Genomic DNA, 13617 nt, shown 5'->3' with positions numbered 1-13617 from the left:
GTAACATTGCAGCCATGATGGTGTACCTATACAGGCTAGAAAAGCTTGATAGAAGCAATCTATCTCTTACTGAACTAGGTGACACAGTTGACCAAGTAGAACAGATTTTGGGCACACAAACTATTCCTCAGATCTGAGAGAGAAACTTGAAAAGTTAGAAGTGAAATACAAACTGAAAACTAAAATCCATTTTTCTACAGGATCTCAGAAACTGTGGTGTCGTGGTTTAACCCCAGCCAGCAGCTAAGCACCACTAAGCCGCTCCCTCACTCCCCGCCGCTCCCAGGGGAATGGGGAGGAGAATCAGGAAAAAAGGTAAAACTCATGGGTTGAGATAAGAATGGTTTAATAATTAAAGTAAAATACTAACAATAATAATAATGAAATATAATAATAATAGCAATGAGAAGGAATATAAAAAAAAAAAAAAAGAAGAGGGAAAAAAAGAAAAAAAAAAAAACAGAAAAAACCAGTGCTGCACAATGCAATTGCTCACCACCTGCTGACCAATGCCCAAGCAGCAATCTGCCCCTCCTGGCCAACTCTCCCCTATTTATATACTGGGCATGACGTTCCATGGTATGGAATATCCCTTTGGCTAGTTCGGGTCAGCTGCCCAGCTATGCTCCCTCCCAGCTTCTTGCACACCTGCTTGCTGGCAGAGCATGGGAAACTGAAATGTTCTTAACTTGGGATAAGCGCTACTTTGCAACAACTAAACCATCATCATGTTATCAACATTATTCTCACCCTAAATGCAAAACACAGCACTGTACCAGCTACTAGGAAGAAAATTAACTCTATTCCAGCTGAAACCAGGACATGTGGATATAAAAGAGAAAGTATCTTATGACACATTATTACCTTCTCCCCTCCTTTCCCACTACTTTCTTCTTCCAGAATTGGAAATATCTGCAACTCCCTCCTCCCCAAACAATTACAACCTCACTTCTACACTAACATCCCCTGGATGCCAGATGAATCAACTACTTTTCTTCTCTGATGCCTTAAGTGATGCAGGAGTAAGCATTGTCAGCTTGTTCAGTTGTCATGCGTTTACATGTAGCAAGGTGTCTAAGCTCCCACCACAGAGGAGACTGAGGCAATACAGTCAGTAGAACATAGAGACACTCATCTCAAATTAAGTCACCAACAGTCACTCAGCTGAATATTGACCATTGCCAACATGCAGATACCTCATGTTAGTTTTGGGTGGGATTCAGCAGATCTGTTCGCTTACATATGGATATCTGCACCTGTCCTAAAGTTAGGAGACAGACAAAGAGACAATGCTCCTTTTTTGTTCCCTAATCTCTGTTATTCTATTGCTTTTCCATTTCTTATTTCAAACTATGCACTTCACAACCTATGTGCTGAGCTTCCTGAACTGCATTGCCAGCAGGTGGAGGGAAGTGACCCCTCCTTTTGTCTCAGCATTGGCGAGGCTGCACCTGGAGTACTGTGTCCAGTTCTGCACTCCCTGGCATAGGAAAGACATGGACTTGCTGGAGCAAGTCCAGTGCAGGGCCACAAAGATGATCAAGGGACTGGAGCATCTTTCACATGAGGAGAAGCTGAGAGAATTGGGACTGTTTGGCCTGGAGAAGAGAAGGCTCAGGGAGATTTTATCAAAGTATAGAAATGCCTGAAGGGAGAGAATGGAGGGAGCCAGGCTTTTCTGAGTGGTGCCCAGTGACAGGACCAGAGGCAGTGGGCACAAACTGAAACACAGGAGGTGCTGTCTGAACATCAGAAAACACTTTTTCACTGTGAGGGTGATCGAGCACTGGCACAGGCTGCCCAGGGAGGTGGTAAAGTTTCCATCCTTGGAGATATTCACAAGCCAGCTGGACATGGTCCTGGGCAACCAGCTCTGGGTGGCCCTGCTTGAGCAGAGGGGTTGGACCAGATGTCAACCTCAGTGATTCTGTGAACTTAGTACTTGGTCTTTGGTGGGCAGTTCTATCAGCAAAGGGGAATCACATCAGTTACACATAAAATATATGTTTTTATTTAGGAAAGTACTTAAGCTTAGGCAGAATTTTTAATAAGTGAGTAGTCTCACTGATATTACCAATAACACTGATACATACATTGTAAAACCCATGTCAAATATTCAGAAATCACCACTCAAGTTCCAAAAAATCACTAGCAAGATTGTCTTAAAATCATAAGGGTTTTTAAAAACAAAACAAAACAAAACAACACAAAACCTTCCTTCATGATTTCTAAGCCTCTGGGACATTCTTTTGGATTTTGAAGCAGTAGTTTGCACAAGGATTAAAAGCTTATTTTACTACTGTGAAAGCTGACATTCCCAAACAACCTCTTGACTCCTTGAGCTAGGACTTCAAGAAATACTGACAAGAAGAAAAAAGAAAAGAAATCAGAAGTGTTGGTAACCCTTTCTGCATCTTTACAAACTTTCCTGAAAAAGAGCTGGAGTTATCCATGCAATCCAAAAAAGACCCTGTAGTACTGGTGCTTTAATTTTGAATATCAGGTCTTGAAATTTTATCCTGGTCCATATTTTTTTTTCACATCTTTTATACCTTTTGCTGCAGTTTTTTGAATGTAATCCTCAGTAATGTGCAATATGATCTAGCTGTAGAATAAAGACCTCTATAGCACTTTTTTACATGTGTAGGTGTGTATATAGGACCTTTGCTGGCAGGCAAAACAGGACCTATGCAAGTGCCCTAGTGTGGTGCTCAGGCCTGAGCTAGAAAGCCCAGCTCATGAAGTAGGCAGAGCAAGCACAGCTCTATACAGAGCAGCCCAGTGTATCTCCAGAGCAACCTCCATGGGGTGTTTAATGGGATTTCTTGATGGTGTGGTTAATGACACTGGGTAATCAGCTGAAAATGATGTTTTGGCCCACTGCACCACTGGCGCATACATTCAGCCTTAGCTGAACAGCCAGTGGTAGTTCCAGCTCCAACCAGGCACGCTGATTTCAAAACCAAAGGCTCAAACAGCAGTTGCAATTAAAGACAAGACACCAGCAAGAAACCTTTAAATAATCTATGTTCTTGGATTTAATTAAATTTTCTTAGTTATTTCTTCTAAAAATTATGTTTCTTGCTACTGAAAATGATAAAAATATGTTCCGCTGTAATCATTCAATGTTTCCACAAAACTAAAGACTTAATAATAATTAAAAAAAAAAAAACCAATGAGAAGGCTACAATATACTTATAAAACTATTTAAAGTTTAAAAGATACTGTTAGGGATACCCCTCTTTTGTGTCATTTTTTCAAGTCAGAAATGCACTGTGAAGTAGTCTGTTACCAGGCATTTGGGTGAAAACAAGCTCAAGATGAAAAAATAGCATTGAGAGTTTTTTTAAAGTGCTATTAATGTTATTGTGAGTGCACTAGATTTTACTTTACACAATAACAATATTCAAAACAGTAACACATAATTTAATTATTTCTTAATATTGTTTTATTTAAATTTCATGCTTCCAATAAGTTCTGCCTTTACTACAGCTTTTCATAATTCCAGATTTAAAAGAATGAATTAAAAATGTGATTTCAGTTATTGCAAATAATTAACTTTTATCTACCCTGAACTCCAATTCAAATATTGCTTGACTATAAATCAATAGCATAAAAAACAATTAATGCATAGCTTTCATATATTTTTTTAAATTATCCAAACTCAATCCTATTACACTGACTCTCTTCTGTGTCACGAAAGGACTACCACAAGACATTTAACTAGATGTAAGTAGACTTAGCTGAATCACCATTTATAATCACACAAAGAATTAAAGGAATATCATACTTTGACATTGACTAAAGATCTGCATATGACTAAATGTGGATGACTAGAGGATGTCCAGACTAACTGGAGAAGGACGCATGGCAGGACATGAATGTGGAGGTAACTGCACACTACATTATCAGGCTCTGATCAAAGATCCTCTTCAAGTAAGGCAGCACATATTTAATACTAATTTTAAGTATGTAGAAGGGATGATACTTTAAGTGTGAATACTGCACTGTGGGGTAATACAAATGCTTCTGCACTCCCTTCAAAACATTTTTTAAAACAACAAAAAGAATTCAGTAAGGATTGTTCAAAAATCGCTTAAGAAAGATGTGGAAGACGAAGAACAACAAGAAAATCATTGATTCTTAGGTCTGACCAGATATTAAACTACACAATGTTATTTTTAAGACAAGAACTAAAAAAATGAAAGTCTGGTTTAAATATTTTGCTCCGCGGCCCAATCACATCTCATCCTATAAATGCCGATCTTAAAGGACAGGAATTCCCTATAGAAAAAACACTTCAGCTGAACAAATAACAAACAGAAAGGATGAATAAAGTTCTTAACAAACAGAACTCAAAACAATCCAAATACTTTGGATTACTTGGATACTTCCAATACTTTGGAATACTTTGGATACTACGCTCGGGAGCATTTAACAACAGATATCTGTAGTCTATGTAAAACCAAGTTAGCAACTTCAAAATTATGAATAAGAACTAAAGCACTCAAAAATCAGAACTGAAATTAAAACCATGCCCTCAACACTGTCTGAACTTTCTATCTTAACCTTAAGCCTTTAAAGTACATGCTCTAAATTACACATTCTTTACAGTTTTCCAATATCTAAAGTATAAAAAGCACAACTTTTCATACAACCTGAGAAAAGTAAATCACAGTGTAGCACAGAAACAATGCAGAAGGCTGTTGCATTTGGCTTAGTGAAATCTGCAAAGTAACGAGGGTTTTAGAAACTTCAGCATTTGTAAGGTTAAGAGAATTTCAATTTCACAACGTTTGAACTAAACGCTACACAAATTCAAGGCAGCTCACAGAAGACTTGGGGCATTCCAAATTTTGAACTTTATGCAATGCAAGTCACCTTGCAAACAAATAAACAAATGACACTAGTTAAGAAGAAAGAGGCTACAACACTGAAATCACAGAAAGGGCCTGAAAGATACCTTTCCCCTATGAAATGTAGCCCTAGCTACATGGTTAGCAGAAAACTTGGCACATGATCTGTATGACGACAACATTATACTAATGAGTGGAGGGAACTGCATGTCCCAGCGGGCATATCTCATCTGCTGGTACCAACCCGAGCTTACTTCTTGAAGCAGGTATGCTGTAGCTATGATTGAGTGAACCTTGACATGCCCCTCAAATTTCAATCCTGCAAGAGTATAGCAATGAGAAACGTAAGATGAGAACCCAAAAGATTTTAAAGGTGGGGGAAAGAAGGGAGAGAAGATCGGTTGATATGTATGTGCTCAATGAAACATTCAAGTGGATATAATTTTCTAAGGTGTTTTGACTGTTTTAAAGAAAAAAAATAGTAGGGAAACTGTTTCTGGCCTTCACTAAACTGACTGATATGCATTATATGGAAGCACTTCTGTAAACAACTATTGAAAGAATTTCTGGTTTAAAGTCAAATGGAAACAGGTTGTATGACTTTCATGATACATCTGCATCTCTAATATGAAGTTTCCTAATTTTATGACATAAAAAAATCCCTATCATAAGAAACAAATCTGGACTGTATGTACCAAGTATGGTATATTCCTGGCAAAACAAATCACAAGAAACTAAATTAGTCTCATAAATTTGTTTACAGTCTACTTCTTAAATTCTCCCTTTTTTGTAAATAAGCATCATGTATTTAAACAGCATGTTTTACACAACATACCAGCAACTGAAATTACCAGGCCCATACTGACATACCAAAAGAATGATAATTGAGAGGTACTCCAGTTTCATCTGGAGAGTAAAGAAGCTGCCTTTAAGAGCGTATTCCTATGTTGACTCAAAACTAGAGATCTAGGAAGATATAACTTATGGCAAAGACAGACACAGTAGACCTTTTGTGTTCCAATAACAAAACACGTCCTGTAATCTCTGTAACTGAGAACAGTCCAGTGTCAAACTACAAATTGTCTAAAATTCCCTATCACCAGGCACATTACATCAATGCCTACCTGCATACATAGACTCATACACACATGCAAACGCATTTCTGTAATGATGGCATCACTCAAAACCACTGAAAACAAGAACTCAAGGCAGTACAATTCCCAGTTGCTCTATACCCTGCCTTGAATTCACAGGGAAGTCTAACAAGGATGAACACAGAAATCAATCTCCAGTGCCACATCTTGTACCTGGAAAGTCAGATACCATTTAGTCTAAGAGTGTTCATTACATGTTAAAATATAAATTGTGAGTGTTTAAATAAACCTAAACCAGGAACATGGTGAAGAGAAAGCAGAAACTGACAACAATTCAGAAATTGTGCCGGCACCATCCATTTTAATACTCCACATAAGCAGAAGTGCAACAAAAGCTAAATTGCAGAACAGCATCATATACAGTCATATGAGTGTCTAAGTGATCTTTAGAGCTAAAAATACAGACAGTGAAGTGTCTAACAGGCAATGAACCAGTGACTAAATATCACACCTAGCTGACTTGGTGTTCATGCATTTACTCAGCCTTTTTGTACAAATACACGAAATTTGATTCAACGAAGACACAGCATGTTAGAAAATGTCAAGAGCAGCAAGAATTACAAAAATACATAGGTTGTCGGAATGACAACATTGATTTGACAACCTACATATTTCTGTAATTGTACATATACATATGTTATCAAGTATCTACACCTGTAGTGCTAAAAGGTGCCTTTATAGTGTTTCATATCCCTCTTCAGTTTATTTAATATACTGTGAAACTTTACTCCTTTATCAAGTTTTCTCAAAAGATGCCAAATTATCATTTCTAACAGAGGAGAAAAAGAGACTTCTTATTCACAGAAGTGTGACAGATATGCTGTGCAAAAAAATGGCTGAAATTCATAACATGAAGTTCTTTCCAAATTGTAGCACTTATTACAAAATGGTAGAGTGCAGCTCTCCGCTTGCTGCAGAAAAAATTGAGACTGAAAACACATCATCATTGATGATGACAATTCATGCTGACTGAAGCAATATGAAAACTTCAAATGATTTTTTTAAGCCTTCCTGTAACACAGAGAAAGCTCAATTTATTCCTATGGACTTATACCTATGTAAAACATACTGTCAAGCTGCAATTAAAAAAAAGGTCATTTATGAAAAAGAATCCTAAGAAAGTTGCATTATACAGCTGAATAAAACTGTACATTAAAAGGGAATTAAAATAAGAACTGCATAATATATTATGAAAAAAAATACTTGAGCTGTTCTTTATAAGTCTGTATAACCAAGTATACATACAGTTCCTGCCACCAGGAAAGAGGGGGTTAAAATGCCTTTCCTTTCCTTTCCTTTTCTTTCCTTTCCTTTCCTTCCCTCTCTAATGAACACCTGTTCAAAAGGAAGGGCTATTAAAAGAGCCAGAAGAGTAACAGGAAGGGGAGTGTGTTTGGAGGAAGTCACCGATCCTTAGGCCAGGCACAGAGGCTTGGGCTGATCTCCAGGACAGAGAAATTCTGGTTTGTTAGTTGCACTGTTTTCATCGATATTTATGGTCAGACCAAATTGCTGAGCAGACTTCATTATTTACTGCTCCGTCACTCCTGTTATCCTGCGAGCTCATAGAGACCAAACTACTGAGTTATAGCAGCAATATGATATGTGAAGTGTCCACAGGCATTTCGCTCTGAGCTCATCACAAATTCAAATTAGTAGGTTCTAAATAGCAAGGGCACACTTTAAGTTCTTAAGGTTGCATCAACTTAATAATAAGCTTCTTCGGAAGAGATAGCACTTTCACTGTTTGAAAAGCAGACAGTATTTTGGGCCAAGAAATCAGTCTGAGCTCCTAATTTCTGAGTTTGTAAAATTTTGAAAGAAGCTTATCAGTATCTAACAATCTGGAAGATTTAGTACAATCTGTTTTAGCACTAAGTGCCTTAGTACTAAGAACAGAGTCAGAAAGGAAAAAGACAGACCACACTTTATCTGACTTGCATGAAGAAAGTGATTTTGCACCCTTACTGCTGTTATCATAGTGAGAAACGGCTATACTACAGATGTCCTAGGAGAACAGCAAAACATGAAAAATCCTCACAGCAAAGTTGTTAATAGCTGCTTTTTGGAATAAAAGCTTAAGGCTTGCTGAAAACTGAACACACCCACCCCCCCCCCCCCCAAAACAACAGGGTAAACATTTCTGCCATTTCCTCAATAGTCTCATTTATAGTTGTGGGTCTAAAGCTATATCCATGGCAGTAAAATTAATTTTAGGGGGTCAGAGAGCAGTGGCACCCTGCAAATATTAACCAGCTCTTTTGTTGTCTGTCATTTTATCACCAGCCAGCCAGCGCCTTACACCTTTGGAAGTTAAAGACAAAAACTTTCTACTTACTGTCACAAATAAAAACATTACTCAGTAATTTCTGTTCTTTTTGAGTCCAAATACACTGCACTGATTGTATACATAACAGAGTGTTTTAAGCAACACATGATTTTTAAAACAGTAAGACTTACCAATCCACTTAAGGCTAAAATCCAGATGTAGGAACCAGAGGTTAAGAGCTAGAAGACAAGAGCAGTGATTTAAAATTTTAATTTTACAAAGCTGTTGTTGTCTGAACTACTATGTTGCAATATTACATAGGATATGTTCTCATCATGACAATGAGAGAAGTCAGACATTTATCTCTGTGAAAATTCAGTTTAACATTAAAAAAAGATGTATTCCAGAAGTAGCAGAAGTGGAAAAAAACCACAGGGATCCAATAATTGTTCTCCTACAGAACAATATATTTTATTTTCATATAGCATATTAAGTATAACAGGATGTCAGTTATAGGCTGCACAGAAAAACAAGTCTGAAAGATAGACTGAAGCAAAGGAAATGACTCAGCAGCAACAGGAGAAGAGTTCCAAGCGGGGCAGGCAGTGCAAGTGAAGCTCTCAGATGTGCAGTCACGGAGAGACTAAACATAAGCATCAAAATTAAAGAAATAAAAGTTCTCACCCAGTGGCATATTTGTCGACATGAAATCACAGAAATAGGTTGGAGTGAATTTTAAAAAAAATCCTGATAAGCCAACAGGGCAGCCCATCGTTTCTAGTAAAGTATGCGATTAATCACCTGGAGAAGGTTATTACCAACTGGAAAAATGGGCTGAAAATTAGACTGATACTGGTTACCAAGATAGTTCTGCACGATGCTGACTGAATCATGAGAACATCTTCCCTCTAGGCTTCTGACTACGGAAAGAGTGACTTGAGATAAGGACAGAGTTTACAAATGAGGAGAAGGCAAATGATTTTGCCCTCAGCCTCTGTGTGACGGCAGCAACCGTTCTGTATGCAGCAGGGAAAGCTCCAGTGAAGATACAGTGATTAGTAACAGCAGTGATCTGTATTGAAAGTGGTGTGTGTATGAAAGCAAAAGGCAAAGGATACAATGGAAAAGAGCTTAGACAATATCACGGCTTTCCCAAAGACTGGAATAATAGTGGTATTGACGGGTTCAGAAGAGAGGAAACAACATTTCTGAAAGATCAAGCAAATAAGGTGCTGGAGCAGAAACTGAAGGAATCCAAAGGCTGAACAGCAAAAGGGATGAATGAAATGTTTATGTGGAGCACAAGTCAATATTCTGAAACTGACCACTCATTCTAAAATACTCTCTACCACACTTCACATAACTATGGTGCTTTCTGTTGCTAGTGCTAGAGCTATTTTTGAGTCCCTGGAATAAATAAAAATGAGTATAATTTCTCATAAGTTTGCATGTCTCCTGTTTCATAATTCAGGTTGTGACATGAGTGTCCATTCGTTTCTAGGCTGCTGGGGGTTTTTTGTTGTTGTTTTTTTGAACAACTACTGCCTTTCTGTACCAAGTACCCATATTTTTCCACTCGTATTTAACATACTACTACATGATATTGCTGTGCTCTACGTTACACTATTTTAAATTCCCTGTCAGATGGTAATACTTGATATACAAATAATATTAATTTATATAAAAGTGGAATTCAGCCAAAACCTTGATTATTTACTGATAGTCTTACCACAGAAAAATACTGTGTTCTATAGCTTTGTTTGAGCTCTAACAGACAAGGGAAAAATAAACAAAATCAAGAACATAAGCAAATTAGAAAGGTGAAAGATACATATGCCTTAGCATCAGGTTCTGTTTTCATCTATTTTCATCTAGTTCATTTTGTTGACCAAAAAAAAAAAAAGGTAGAATTGCCTATTATACTTTCCTGTGCAAGACAATCAAGACAGAAGACAACGGAAGCACAGATCACTTGCCCATCACTTCAGCATGTAGAAATGCATGCTAGCAACATATGTTTTTCAATATTTTAGTTGATGGGACAGTCACTAGCTAAACATATGTGGAATCATACATGTGGAAGCATCAAAATTCATAGACAAACATACAGAAATACTAACTACTACATTAGTAATTCATTAAAAGATGAACAAGCAAATACATACCATACCTGTAAACCCAGTATGTAGACCAGTGTCTTGTTTGTGATAGAAAAGTGGCCTAATACTTGTGCCACCTGCACTCTTGGAATGGAGGAATAAAATGGTACAAACAGCGCAAACACAGGACTCAAGCTGCAAAAAGAAAGAGACAGACGCTTAATGATACCAGCAACAGCAGTGTAAAACAATCAAAAGTAATTAATCCTAAGTACATAACAATCAAAATGTAATACCACTTTGCAAACAAAGGTCTTCCTTGGGAACCAACAATTAGATAACTTGTGGCACTCAGGATAATAGATTCATTACCAAACAAGAAGAACAGGTGGCAAAAAGTATCTTATTTCCAAACGTTTAGGACTGGAGGCAGCAGAGAAGGCAACATATTTAGTCTAATAGCACGCTGTTTCTATAAAACACAGCACGCAAAAAGAACAGCAGTAGTCTCCTGCATCAGAACAAAACCTCTTTGATTCAAATGGACAAATGGTAAGGATTATACTTTTCCCAAAAGGTTATGGAAACCACTTCACTTATGAAATTAAGCTCCTATTATTTACGCAGGCTTAAGGTGTCAGAGGATTGCCAACAGACTGCAGTATCTAAGATGGGAATATCGACAGTTTGATTTAACTTCCCTTTGCCAGTGACTTCCATGGCCCTACAAATAACTGACTTTCTTTAGGGTCCTCACCTTAATCACAGCACAAGATGTTTACTAAGTTTCTAAACCTTGGTTGGAAGCAGTTCCATAGAGTTTAAGACTCAAGCACCTTTTACAATGACCAGATACCTAGACTGAACTTGTGAACATAAACTAGTGTATTTCATCCATATACGCAGATACAAAGCCTGTGTTCCTCACGATAAAACACCCAGAAAACTAAACCATGCATTAAAGACAACAAGAGAGGCCACAGCAGAACCAATGCCGAAGTTGGAGATTCTAGAAGAAAAATACTTCCTAGGACGGAGAAGGGGAAGAAAAAAAGGTCACTTCAGGTAGACACGACCTGCTCCACCGGCGGAGCTGCGGTGGCGGTGACCTCCAGGCAGCAAGCTGCAGGCAGCAGGCAGGGGGAGGCTATCAGCAAGGTGCATGCCTCTCCCAGCTGAATCCTCGCCCACGGTTCTGTGCTGTCTTGTGTCCGACAGGCGTGGGATGCTGCCTGGGGTAATTTTTCACCGCTCACCAGCTTATCAAAACTTTCAAGAGTTGCAGTTTCCACAGGCCTTTACAGGAAAGGGATCTCGTTACACTCAGCAGGAATTCTGCAAACGGCACAAACCAGGACCTAAATAACTTGAAGTGTTCACTCAAAAATACATTTCCCTTCCGGAAGAACTACCGATAGGAGTAATACTATGTGAAATGATGGTCTGAATATTAAAATTTACATTTCCTGAATAACTGCCAAATACAACACCCACAGCTATGAAAAAAACCCCTTCAAATGTTATTTTTACTCATTTAATGGGCTGTGGCTTAAGAGCATTTCGTTATAATTTTGTTTGTTATATTTGAAGTTCAGCTTGCTGAAAAGTTTCTTTTCTGAGGACTTAAATACAGTTTAATTATAGAAAGATTTTTAGTACCATCCATTCACACACAGTCAGATGCACTTGAATGTATAGAGAATGCTAAATCAGGAACTACTGAAAAGTGTTCAATTTTGCATATAATCCTTCTTACATAAACAAAACCCACCTGTATAAACACACATAACATTCTTAAAATAAATTCAAATTATTTAAGTTGTAGGAGTCGATAGGCACAGCTATGAGTGCCACATACAAAAATAAATCTTCATCAGAAGTGCTTCCATTGTAGACAACATTCACTGAAGTAAATTAGATTTTGTAAGTGGAGAAGAAAAACAAAGAAAAAAGATCTTTTCCCTTCTTAGATAAGTAATTTTAAATGATTTCTTTCTACTCTTACCAAATGACCTGAGGGAGTACCAAAATTGTGGCATGCTTTTCAGGTTTTATTCCTCCTGTGATAAATAGTGACTCAGACACAGAGATTTCACATGCAAGAGTGCACTCAATCAGAAGATGGGAAAGTACAAAAAGGAATTTCCCATGACTGTAAGTGCATTTTAAAAAGAGATTAGAGAATATTGAAAAGTTCCTTAAATGTTAATATTCACCATTAATGTCAACAAAGACCATAGAAAGCACCACCCCAGTCCAGGGTAGTGATCCATGTAATTCAAAGTCCAGTGTTTGACACTGCTCGGTACCTGACAATCTAGAGGAGCTAGAGGAAACCTAGTGATGGACCTTTTCTAAAACAGTAAGTTCGTGGGCACCACAGACATATGCCTCCAAAGACATCAGGTTTTGTTTTTTAGACAGAGTTCACATCTAGTATAAACAGGTACTACACAAATATCCATTCAGGTATCTTTTTTTAAAACATCAAAACTAGTGCCCTTCAAAATATTTTGCGAAACTCATTTCTACAGGTGACTCCACTGTGTGAAAATTTATTCCGATTAATTTTAAACTTTTGCCCTCAACTTTCATTATATAATTCTGTACTTTTACTTTGAAAATTTCAATTAATCTTTTCTGTTGCCTTCAGAATTTTCTATACATTACTCACGCCTTGTTTTAGAATATCTATAAGGAGATGCTGTTTATCTACAGTGGGTCTGTCAGAGAAGTTATCTACGTAACAATAATAGAATATGACTGACACAGTGAGGGACAACAAAAGGATGGCTAAGGAAAATGTGGACCCACTGCCTGGTGGAAAAAGGGACCTAGTGACAAAGGACCTGAAAAAAGCCAAGGTACTCAATGCTTTTTTTGCCTCAGTTTTCACTGGTTAGTTTTGCCCTCAGGCCTCCCAGGTCCCTGAGCCTCCTGCGGGACTGGAGTAACACCTGCTGTAAAGGAAGACAGTTAGGAAGCTCTTGAGCCCAACTGGCCATACAGGAGTCAACAGGACCAGATGGGATGTACCTCAGGGTGCTGAGGGAGATGGCCAATGTTACTATCACCGAAACATTGTGGTGATCAGGCAGGTTTCCTGATGACTGGAAAAATGCAAACATCATACCCATGTTCAAGGAGGGCAAGAAGAGGATTCAGGTAGCTACAAGCCTCATCTCTGTCCCTGGGAATGTTATAGAGCAAATCTCCTAGAAGCCACTGCCAGCCACACG

General features: G+C 38.0%; 1 protein-coding gene across 1 annotated transcript in view; it reads right to left on the bottom strand.

Annotated features, from left to right (window-relative positions):
* Positions 1 to 13617, bottom strand: part of UBAC2 (UBA domain containing 2) — a 106651-nt gene that overhangs the window by 26822 nt on the left and 66212 nt on the right. The window contains exons 5-6 of the mRNA XM_050898622.1: positions 10450 to 10573; positions 8471 to 8518 (exon numbers count right to left, since the gene is read on the bottom strand). Of these exons, the coding sequence (XP_050754579.1) occupies positions 8471 to 8518; positions 10450 to 10573 (172 nt within the window). The remainder of the gene's footprint in view (positions 1 to 8470; positions 8519 to 10449; positions 10574 to 13617) is intronic.

Source organism: Gymnogyps californianus, chromosome 1 (genome assembly GCF_018139145.2).
Source record: "Gymnogyps californianus isolate 813 chromosome 1, ASM1813914v2, whole genome shotgun sequence".
Taxonomy (NCBI): domain Eukaryota; kingdom Metazoa; phylum Chordata; class Aves; order Accipitriformes; family Cathartidae; genus Gymnogyps; species Gymnogyps californianus.
Note: the sequence above shows the minus strand (reverse complement) of the source record. Positions and strands in the feature narration are given on the sequence as shown.